This window comes from Aegilops tauschii, chromosome 2, assembly GCF_002575655.3.
Source record: "Aegilops tauschii subsp. strangulata cultivar AL8/78 chromosome 2, Aet v6.0, whole genome shotgun sequence".
In the NCBI taxonomy this organism is placed as follows: domain Eukaryota; kingdom Viridiplantae; phylum Streptophyta; class Magnoliopsida; order Poales; family Poaceae; genus Aegilops; species Aegilops tauschii.
This window is the reverse complement of record NC_053036.3, coordinates 386,124,208-386,135,603: the sequence shown is the minus strand read 5'-3', so window position 1 is coordinate 386,135,603 and position 11,396 is coordinate 386,124,208. Positions and strand designations below refer to the sequence as shown.

Here is an 11,396-nt window from a genome sequence, read left to right as displayed (position 1 = left end):
GTAGCTCGGAAAATTGATCTTGAGGAGAAGAGGGTGCATGCACCTAATCCGATGATTCAGGAGCCATTTTTCTCACTACCAGTTGCAACTCCACCCATGATAGCTATGGGGGAAGACCCGGAACCTGTCCGTCAGGAGCCGACTGAACCCGTTGTTGAGCATGAAAGGGAGGTGCCAAAAGTGCCAGAAGTTGAGGCACAAAATGTGCCAGAAACTGAGGCCCTTAGAAGGTCTACAAGACCAACAAAGTCAGCTATTTCTACTGACTTTAAAGTTTATAACACAGAAATGGTTCATATGGAAAAAGATCCCACCTCATATGAAGAAGCCATGAGAAGCCCTCATTCATCGAAGTGGATGAAGGCAATGGAAGACGAGATGAAATCGATGAGTTCCAAAGATGTTTGGGACTTAGAGGAAATTCCCAAAGGAGCCAAAACAGTAGGTTGTAAATGGGTCTACAAAATTAAGTATGACTCTAAAGGAAATATAGAAAAGTATAAAGCACGACTCATGGCAAAAGGATTTACACAAAGAGAAGGGATAGATTACAATGAGACATTTTCTCCAGTCTCATGTAAGGATTCCTTCAGAATCATAATGGCATTAGTTGCTCATTTTGATTTAGAGTTACATCAAATGGATGTTAAGACGGCATTTCTGAATGGTGATTTAAAAGAAAAGGTCTACATGAAACAACCCAAGGGTTTTATCATGGAAGGCAAGGAAAATATGGGATGCCGCCTGAAGAAATCCATTTATGGATTAAGACAAGCCTCTCGGCAGTGGTATCTAAAGTTTAATCAAACGATTAAAAGTTTTGGATTTAAAGAAAATATTGAGGATAATTGCATTTATGCAAAGTTTAAAAATGGGAAATATATTTTCCTAATCTTGTATGTGGATGATATCCTGCTTGCTAGTAGTGATGTTAGTCTACTACAAGAAACAAAGAAATACTTATCCTCAAATTTTGACATAACAGATCTTGGTGAAGCATCATATGTTTTGGGCATAGAAATTCACCGAGATAGGAACAATGGAGTCTTAGGACTATCTCAGAAAGCATATTTAGAAAAGGTTCTTAAAAAGTATAATATGCATGCGAGCCACACCTGCTCCAATAGTCAAGGGCGATAGTTTTGGGAAATTTCAATGTCCCAAGAACCAGTATGAGATCGATCAAATGAAAGCAGTACCATATGCTTCGGCAGTTGGCAGCTTACAGTATGCACAAGTGTGCACTCGCCCTGACTTAGCTTTTATCACCGGGGTACTCGGTAGATATCAAGAGAATCCAGGCCTAGAGCACTGAAAGATGGTAAAGAAAGCATTGCGTTATGCGCAAGGCACGAAGGACTACATGCTAATATACAGGAGAAGTGATTCCCTAGAGATAAAAGGGTATTCAGACGCAGATTTTGCGGGGGACAGAGATGATAGAAAATCCACGTCAGGATACATATTCACCCTCGCTGGAGGAGCTATTTCGTCGAAAAGCTCCAAACAGTCGATAGTTACATCATCCACGATGTATGCAGAATTCATAGTTATCTCTAGTGATTCCCTAGAGATAAAAGGGTATTCAGACGCAGATTTTGCGGGGGACAGAGATGATAGAAAATCCACGTCAGGATACATATTCACCCTCGCTGGAGGAGCTATTTCGTCGAAAAGCTCCAAACAGTCGATAGTTACATCATCCACGATGTATGCAGAATTCATAGCATGCTTCGAAGCCACGGGGCAGGCGATATGGCTAAAGAAATTTGTACCCGACTTGAAAGTGGTAGATTGCATTCACAAACCACTAAAGATGTACTGTGATAACCAGCCCGCAGTATTCTATGCTCACAACAACAAGTCGAGTAATGTTGCCAAAACAATAGAGATAAGGTATTATGTTGTGAAAGATGAAATCCAGGATCAAACTATAAGTCTCGAGCATATAAGGACAAAGGATATGCTTGCGGATCCGCTAACGAAAGGCTTACCACCCAATGTGTTCAAGGAACACTTAGCCGGCATGGGTTTAAGGGAAAGCCTTATGATTCCTGGATAGGCCCAAAAGGAACAAAATTTGTTTCTGAACATAACGTATGTTGTAGCTGTATGATTCTAACGGCAATTAAGCTGTGACGATGAAACATGCTCTATGTATCAATATGTGATGAAACAAATAAACTAGAAAGTATAAAGTTGAAAGTAAAGTTGAGATCAAGGGGGAGAATGTTAGGTTGATCTCTCTCCCGTTCGAACCCAACGGGTCGAACGGGTCTCTGACTCGCGCCCTGATCGGGGAAGCCCAACCAAACCATGGTTGGTGGGCCCCTGTGACCCGCGCTATATAAACAGAGGTGGGGGCCGGGGCACGACTTACGAGGTTAATCGCTGCCAATCCCCACCTACAACCCCTACCGATTTAGGGTTAGCACGGTGCTCACAGGAAGCTCCACCACCGCCGCCGTCCACTCTCTGTCCACGTCGTCACCGGCCCCTACTTCACCATGGCCGGCGCTGGATCGAGCTCGTCTGGACAGGCAGAAGGTAGATTCACCGGAATGATCTAACCTATCCGATCCAAAGCAATCTATCAGAATGCTCCCCAGGCGATCTGCGGGTACGACGCGATCAGCTCGCCCTCCGTCGGGAAGGGGGCGACGGGCCCGGACCTGAAGATTGGCGCACGGGCATAGAGGGAGGAGGCCATGTACGTGTACGATGGTTGGTTGAGGTAATGAGGTGGATGTGGGTGACGGGGAGGAACCCGGGGACGAGGAGGAGGTCTAGGAGCTTGGTGACGGGGAGGAGCCTGGGGACGAGGTCTAGGAGCCGGCGGCGGCGGCGGGGGCGGAAACGCTCCTGGGGGCGCGGGGGCAGGCTCCTAGCCGTCGGAGTCGGAGTTGGAGGAGGACGCCATGGGCGGGCGGAGGAGGTCGATCGGCGGCGAGGAGTTCTTGCGGAGAGAAAGGGAGAAGAAAAGCCGTTGAGTTTGTTTGTTACGCCTCGGCTCGGGGAGGCGGGAGGGATGCCGCGTCCGCGCGTATACGAAAGGAGAGAGCCAGCCAGCAACCGTCGGCCTCTCTGCTCTTCTCGGCGTCGCCGGCAAGCGTCGTGGGGCGGGCCGACTTGATGGGCTGCGCCACCGGTCCCAGTCCTCTTTCGGCCCGCGTCCGGCTCACCTCAGGCTCACACTCACACCTGTGCGAGCAAAGCAAAGCTACACCCGCTGCGAGCTCCCGCGGCAGCAGAGTCGGCCGGCGCCGCCCTCCGCGCGCGCAGCCAGGGAGACTCAGGCGAACAACGAAAGGGAGGGGCGGCGTCGGAGTCGGGGTCGGGGTCGGGGTGGAAGCGCGGAGCATGGCGAGGCCGCTCGGCTTCGTCGCTGCTGCAAGGTTCGGACCGTCGGCGGCAGTCAGTCGCGGCGCCCCGAACGCCGCCTGTTCGACGAAATGGGTCAACCACCTGCCTTTTCTGCTACAGGCTTTTGAAGAATCGTGCTCTCTTCTTGTGCCAGTTTCGCTCAACTGCTTGCCAATATCAGCGTTACATTCTGCATCTGAAGAATGCAGTTTCTATGGCATCTAGACTCGTGCACACTTCAGAGTATTCAGTTCAGGCTTTCTGAATAATGCTATAGCTCAGCACTTGCTTACTGATCGTCCCAGATTCACAAAGCCCTTTTATCTGGTGCCTGGGGTCTGATACTGGAAGCTCCCACATCTTAGCCATGCTTCCGCTCTCACCCTCGCCAGCCATCTCCAGGCATGAAGAGGCTTCAAATATGAAATATGTACTGCTGACAACAGAGAATGCTTCAAATATGAAGTGATCTATTCTAGCTAAGAAGCTGCCAACAGTTGTTTATGTTCCACTGATTTGGCAGATCAGATGAAGATCAACCCCCACCGTTGTCCTCTCAAGACCCCCTGCCCAACAAACATACGAGTCTGATGGCCGGAATGAAGATGCCGACACCAAACAGGCAAGAAGCTCATGTCAATATAAGCATCGGAGCAGCAGAACCCACTGGCTGCATATTTTCTGCATCCCTGCAATCTAGCATTCCACAGACGACTGAGCCAGTGAGACACCACAAGGTCAAGGAAATATTTTCAGCTGCATGGGTTTCAGAATTCAAACATCTCATTCTGTTTGGCTGTGTTTTCTTAACTCTTATGTGATTTTAATAATAAGTGGTTATTTTTTACTTTTCTTTTAATAAACATCTCATTCTGTTTAGCTGTGTTTTCTTAGCTCTTATGTGATTTTAATACTAAGTGGTTATTTTTTACTTTTCTTTTAATAACCGTAGAGTGTGCTTGCAACTTATTAAATCATACTGTGGATCCGTGATCAGGCTGCATCCAATTTAAGTAATGGAACTGTTGAAATCTCACTGTTATTTTTTTTAAATGCTATGCCTGGATCCCAAGTTTACTGGATTAGGCGCTGCCTCACTAAAATGGTCTTTTATACCATGCTGATGCAGGTAACCTGAAGCATAGCAAGGCAGCAGAAGCCAATTGAGCTAGGTGAACATGGCATTCTGGACTTGCAGAAAATAAATAGGATGGGCACTTCGGCTGTGGTGGTCGTGGCTGCTGGGCACATCGCCGTCATGATTGTGGCAAGAATTCAGACAGCCCTGCACCAACACTGTACATGCCATGTTCCAAGCCTCCACCTATGTAACACCCGCTTCTGGACTGACTGCCGGATGGATGATCGCTCACCAGCAAATGTTGTGCCAACCGGACTGTCGGACTGTACAGTACAGCCCCATCTCTGTTGCCAACTCCGGACTGTCGGACTGTACTGTACGCGTTGACCTTCACAACAACAGGTGGATCCAGTATATTGTTGGCGCACTCTCGGCTCGGGCAATGACCGCATTCCTGCAACTGGCAGAATCAATTTCCACATTTTCAGGTTCAGAAAGGAGGAAGGCACTTCTCTGGAGTTGATCTGAATCAGGGAAATACATCACCAAATTTGCTTACTGGGCGTTCTTCAATGGCACTGTCGAGTTCCCATTCTAGTAAGAATGGAATGATCCTTCAAAAATCATATCTTAAAAGAATGATGTGAGTATGTCCAAGATCATTCCAACTTTTTGAGGCAGCTTTCCTCACCTGTAGCATTTTATAGTAAAAAAAAAGTTGCAGAAACATTATGCATTAACATTTAACAAGATAAAAGGTAACAACAAATTATACCAGCACCAATGATTATGTAAAGCTGGATGGATAGCATCTGAGAAAGATCATCTTTTGTAGACCAGTAACACAAAGCTCATGGTAATTTACTTGTCATCACTGCTAAAACAGAAATCATTCTAGAGCGGGCTGCTGCAACTCCTTGGGAGAGGCATATCACATCTTTGAAGCGTCTGGATACATATTCAGATTAAATCCATGTGCAGGAGTACGGAACATGTCGACGTCATAATTGATGGGAGCTCATTATGTTCTTGCTCTTTATACCTTGGCGATAATTGGATATGGCTCCTTACCTGATCGATGTTCTGTCAAATTTAGTTTGAAAATGTATGCACTATTTTTCATATTTTTGGATAAGAGCGCTGTTTTCATCTTGTTAACTGAACATGCACATTTTCTCCAGATGAAGCTTCTGTGAAGAGAAACTTGCTGGGTAATCTATTCGCAATTACATCTTCATCATGGAATGGTTTGTGATGTGGTTATACCCTCAGCAGTCCTCCAGGAATAAGAAGCCTGGTGAGTTCTCGGTGAACATAATCTCCCCACATATATGTTGTCAAACTTTGTGTAGATTTGCATCCAAAATCAAATAAATGAACAGAAAATAAGGCTATAGTTGGACGTGTAATGATTTTTTAGTCTTGCTTGCAGAATCCTGTCATCTAGTGGATTGGTTAGTGAATTTGGTGCTTCTTCTGGTCATCCAACGTTGCTCCAAGATGTACATCCTGTCGATTTGTTTTTCAGAATTACTAATAGAACGTGTTCTAAATTAACAGTACCTGCATTCTTGGACATGTATGACCATCGGCCCTGCTAAACTAAAAGTTGACATACAACACTGAGCAAGCAGTTGTTTATTCTACTAGCTAAGAAGCTGCCAACAGTTGTTTATTTATGTTCCACTGATTTGGCAGATCAGATGCAGATCAACTCCAGAGCATGCTGATCAAGTTAAAACACCCTCGGTTTGGCCACGATGGTGGAATGCTTCAAGATGTGGAGGCTGAACTGCCCGCCTTTCTCAGTGGTGTCGAGCATGCCCTGCCCGGGCGGCGGCAGCAGCTCGAAGTTCTGCACGAGGTGGCCGACGGTAATGCAGAGGAACGGCAGCGCGAGGACGATGCCCGGGCAGCTCCTGCGGCCGGCGCCGAAGGGGAGGTACCTGAAGTCGTTGCCGCCGGCCTCGACGTGCCTCTCCTCCTCCAGGAACCTCTCGGGGCGGAACTCGCCGGGCCGCTCCCACAGGCCGGGGTCGTTGGCGAGGTGCCAGGCGTTGACGAGGACCTTGCTCTCGGCGGGGACGCCGTGGCCGCCGAGCTCGGCGGCGCGGAGGTTCATGTGCGGCACCAGCAGCGGGATGGCCATGCGCAGCCGGAGCGCCTCCTTGACCACGGCCTGCAGGTAGGGGAGCCTGTGCGTGTCCGGCTCGGTGACCTGGTGGCCGGCTCCCAGCACGGTGTCCATCTCGCGCCGCAGCTTCTGCTGGGTCTCCGGGTGGTTCACCAGCTCGGCCACCGCCCACTCCATCGCCCACAGCGTCGTCTCGATCGCTGTGTGCAAGCAAGCATGCGCGCAACCGCAACGGGAGTAAGCACCGAAATTTATATTTGTTAGCTGCGTTGCGTGCAAAGCAAAACTGCAAACACAGACTTTGACGCGGCGAGGAGAGCTCAAAGGGAATGAAGTGAGCATATGTATGTACCGGCAACGTTGATATTCTCGACGATGAAGAGCACGTGATCCTCGTTGATCTCGCCCTTGCGCTGCGCCTCCAGAATCTCATCCATGCCGCACTTGAGCTCATGGCTGTCCGTGGCCTTGAATCTCGCCAGCATCTTCCTACAAACACCACCATGTGTGAGCACATAGGCTATACAAATAAACTAGTACTCCCTCCGTTCCTAAATATAAGTTTTTTTAGATATTTTTATATGGATTACATATTGATACATATAGACGTATTTTAGAGGGTAGATTCATTCATTTTGCTTCATATGTAGTCCATATTAAAATATCTGAAAAGACTTATATTTAGGAACGAAGGGAGTCGTACTCCGCATATAAGATTTGTCTGAAATCAAACTTAATAAAATTTGACCATATTTATATTAAAAAATATCAACATCTACAATACTAATAGTTATATAATACAGAAATGCATCTAATGCTATTGATTTCGTATTCTTAATGTTGATATATTTTTCTATAAAGTTGCTCAAACTTTACAAAGCTTTGACTTCGGACAAAATCTTATATGTAGAGTGAAAAAGACCGGAGGGAGTAGGACGTAGAGTTTTTGTATGACTTTTGAGTAGAACTAGGATTTTCTATACATATATTGAATTGAGTGTGGCTTGGGCTCAATCAACAGAGATTTTTTTTAACACCAATCAACCGAGACTTCTTTTTTCCTTCTTTTCCATCGAATCAACCGAGACTTAACAAGTCTCAGTTGGCCGACATCATCTTACAATACGGTACGTTTTTTAAGGTGTTACAATACGTACGCCTTTCTCTAGACAAATATTTTCTTGTTTGGGCTTTAGTTGGGCCTAGTTTACCTGCCCCTTCTCGTGCAGAAAAATCACATGTTGGGCTACAGGAAATATCTGGGCTTTTCTCTTTGCAAATGCTCAACACGTGGCCTGTTGTCTAAATATTTTCTGATTAAGTTTGAATATATTTTGTGTTTTTTTTCCTTTTATTTCTCAATTTTCTTATTCTTTCATTGTTTTTCTGTTTCTTTTTTTCTTCTCATTTTTGGTTTCTTTCTATCAACAATTATCTGTTGAGTGATATACCAACATTATTAAAAAAATACATGATTTTTTAAAATACGTTAGAATTTTTTCAAAAGTGTATTTTTTTTTAAAATTTCATGAACACTTCTCAAACTTTCATGGCTGTTTAAGTCCTTTATAAAAAATCATTTTTATTTTCTTGTTCCTTAAGAAAAGAAATACAAAACTGGTTTTTGCATTTGTGATGATTATTTCATAAAAAGTGTTCACACAATTGAAAAATCAATTTGTATTAAGAAATATATTCATTATACAATGTATAGTTGGAAAAAATTCAATATTATTTATAAAAGATTAGTCCACTAATTTTAAAATATTTAAATTGTACTCTCTCCGTCCGGAAATATTTGTCGGAGAAATGGATATATCTAGATGTATTTTAGTTTTTTTTAGAACGAAGGCTCGAGAGAGAGCCCGGCTTTGAATTAACAAAGCCAACAACCGGCCAGGAGTTACATCGGACAGCACCTTACAAGAGGAAAAACGAAAAAGACGGCAGATACATGGTGCTACTAGACAACTTACAAACCTCAACAACACCAAGCACTACAACATAATGGACAACAAAGCTTCGCTTGATGTCGATGATGTCCCCAGCCGCAGAATGAGCACCATAGGTGGAGCGAAAGCACTAACAAGATGAGACCCATCAAAGGCAGGGAGCATGCCCTCATCTGCACCAGGAGTGGTGAGCCGCAACAAACTACCCGAAACCATCTCCGAAGAGGACCCCTGCCCCTCGTCCTGGCTCGAAGGACGCCGTACCGTCGGAAGATGGGGAAGCTCACCCTAGAGCCAGATAAGATGGCAGCCACGAACAACCTTGAGAGATACTCAGCCCCGCCCCCAGCTGAGACGAGCTCGCCTTGGAAGATCCTCGTCCATACGCATAGAGCCACACACGAAGGGATGAAGCTATCAAGATCGAAGGTGATGAGGAAGGAAGCGCAGAACGATACAATCGGACCACGCGACCGTCTATCCCCCAATCCCCAAATCAGAACGCCCTCGCATCTCTCGAACCACCTGAGCGGCACCTCCAGGAAGGTGACGGCGTAGAGCGCCGCTGCCGCCCCATCCAAAAGGATGAGGTTTTCACCCGGGGCGAGAGGGGGAGAGGGGAACAGAACCTCGACGGAGCCTCCAGGGAGGGGCACGACAACAGTTGATGTCGTCACCGTCGTGGCCGGGCCACACCGGCCAAGGATTTCTCCCGGACTGCCGACACTCCCGCACCCCAAACGCACCAGATCCGGCGACCAGGGACCGCCAAGGACCAACAGCGCCGGGGTGGAAGGAGCTATGAGAGGGGGAGGGAAAGACCTGCAGATCTGGCGCCGTCCGCCGGGGAGAAGACCGCACGCGAAGACCATCCACCAAACGACCGCCGCCACCACGCCGCCCGCGCAACCGAGGGGGCGGAGCAGCACCCGCGACCACTGCTCGCCGGAGAGCCAGCCGTCGCCTCTCCTTCCAAGGCCGCCGCCTCGGCGTCCGTGGCTCTCCGCACGGAGGCGGAGCAGCAGATCCTCGCCGCCACCGTCCTCGTCGGCCGCACTAGCTTGCCCGGAGACCTACTCTGGTGGCGGCGAGGGGGGGGGGGCTAGCAGGGGGCGGCGGCGCGCGCTAGGGTTTCGTTCATTTTTGAGACAAGTAATTTTGGACGAAGGGAGTGCTTTGTAATTTAGAAAAAAAAAATATTCCATATTGAAACTGAATTGAAAATATGTAGTTGCGGTCCAGAGCGAAAGCGTGTGTAATGGCAAACATGCAACTGCCATCTCCCCCGACAATAACATCTCTCTCCCTCCCAAATTGCAGTGACAGTCCAGTAGTCCAATGTTTTTGTCCTTGCCTCGAAACTAACACACTACAACGAATCACGTAGTATAAAAACCGCATAAGTTTGTCTCCGTGTGTGAGATTCCATTATTGTTTACGGCTACTAGGAGTAGCACACAGAGCCTCCGCCACGAGCCTCCGTTAGTATAGAAAGTAGGCCCATTCATATTCAACATGCATGTTGATTATATTAGAGATAAAATAGGTCCCTTCCCATTGAACATGTTGATTAGAGATTTACTAGAAAATCTTTATTGATTAGAGGTTGTGTTAGTGTGTGGAGTGGCGAACAAGATCTATAGCCGAATATCCAAGTGTCATCATTATTATTAGAAGAAAACCCACCTCCTCTCCTCGACGAAGCAATCCTTGTAGAGCTTGAGGCGGGCGTCCTTGACCTCCTTGCAGATCTTGAGGTAGCCGCGGAGGAACGGACGCAGGACGGGAATGAAGTCGCCGTAGTTGTACTCGAAGCTCTGCGCGAGGCGGCTGCGCTCGCCGTTGAGCTCCCTGAGGCGGAGGAGCAGGGGGTCGTCCAGGCCCTCGAACCGCCGGCCGAACATGAGGCCGTACATGTTGTTGTACATCATGAGCTGCATGTGGCGGCGGAGCACGACGCCGCCGGTGGCGGCGGCGGGGTCGGCGCGGACGGCGTCCACGACGGCCGCGGCCTCGGCCTCCCATCCTGCGTGGTGCCGCTGCACCACCTTGCCCGTGAAGAAGGGCGCCGTCATGACGCGGCGCATCGTGCGCCAGTGGTCGCCGTACGCCGCGAACACCATGTCCTGGCCCCCGTCGGTGAAGACGTCGAACACCACGTTCCGGCCGCGGGAGCCGAACTCCGCCCCCCGCGCGTGGAGCACCTCGCGCGCGAGATCCGGGGAGGAGACCACCACCACGTTGCGCTGGCCCATGCGGAGGAGGAAGATCTCTCCGAACCTGCGGGCCAGCGCCGCTAGGTTGCGGTGGTTGAGGTCGTCCCCGACCTGGAGCCAGTTGCCGAAGATGGGCACCGGGACAGGGCCGGGCGGCAGCCGGAGCTTGCGACCGCGGAGCTTGGACACGGCGACGGCGACCAGCACGGACGCGAAGAGGCCGACGAGGAGCTTCTCCAGGAAAAGGAGGTCCATGGTGGATGGAGTGATGGGTCGAGCTGGTGAGCTCCGGACCGCGGACTAAGGGAGCAGGGTGCCCCGCTTGCTTCCAGAAATTTAAATCAGCAGCATGTCGTATTGTCGTAGCTAAAGCTAGCGGTGGAACATGAATTGTTGGAGACCCTTGCGGGCGGGCGGGACGCGTGTTGACAGTTCGAAACTGAGGGAACGCGTGTCTCGTCTTCGGAGAGCATGGATGTACTGAGGTACAAGCAAGGATGCAAATACCCGTGGTAATTACGCGTGTCTTGTCTTTACACAACATGGTAACCATGCATGGATGTTCAGGCGCAACAACGCGTTGGCCATGGCGATGAAGATGACGTGGCCATGTGTCTCAGAGTAAGTAGAGGAAGCAGTGTCGGTCGTCG

The 11,396-nt window shown here is 48.6% G+C and overlaps 1 protein-coding gene and 1 long non-coding RNA gene across 4 annotated transcripts; one reads left to right on the top strand and one right to left on the bottom strand.

Annotated features, from left to right (window-relative positions):
- The first annotated feature begins 2,626 nt into the window (after positions 1-2,626).
- Positions 2,627-6,052, top strand: LOC120973467 (uncharacterized). 3 transcript variants are annotated; one of them, XR_006670185.2, is made up of 3 exons: positions 2,627-4,100; positions 4,493-5,087; positions 5,626-6,052. It is a non-coding gene; the product is annotated as an uncharacterized lncRNA (long non-coding RNA). The 3 variants fall into 3 exon arrangements; XR_006670186.2 differs by having other exon boundaries at positions 4,493-5,549; XR_006670184.1 differs by having other exon boundaries at positions 4,493-6,052.
- Positions 5,948-11,095, bottom strand: LOC109751434 (trans-cinnamate 4-monooxygenase). The gene is made up of 3 exons (XM_020310325.4): positions 10,217-11,095; positions 6,931-7,067; positions 5,948-6,778 (listed from the first exon to the last, which is right to left on the bottom strand). Exons 1-3 carry the CDS (start codon positions 10,999-11,001, stop codon positions 6,180-6,182), a joined length of 1,521 nt encoding a protein of 506 aa, XP_020165914.1. The 5' UTR covers positions 11,002-11,095; the 3' UTR covers positions 5,948-6,179.
- Between the last annotated feature and the right edge of the window lie 301 nt (positions 11,096-11,396).

Excerpts from the sequence above, each read along its gene's own strand:
- LOC109751434 (XM_020310325.4), bottom strand. The coding sequence starts at position 11,001 with ATGGACCTCCTTTTCCTGGAGAAGCTCCTCGTCGGCCTCTTCGCGTCC. Across the intron at positions 7,068-10,216 it reads TGCTTCGTCGAGGAGAGGAG|GAAGATGCTGGCGAGATTCA; the intron begins GTGGGTTTTCTT and ends TGGTGTTTGTAG. Across the intron at positions 6,779-6,930 it reads CGAGAATATCAACGTTGCCG|CGATCGAGACGACGCTGTGG; the intron begins GTACATACATAT and ends GCTTGCACACAG.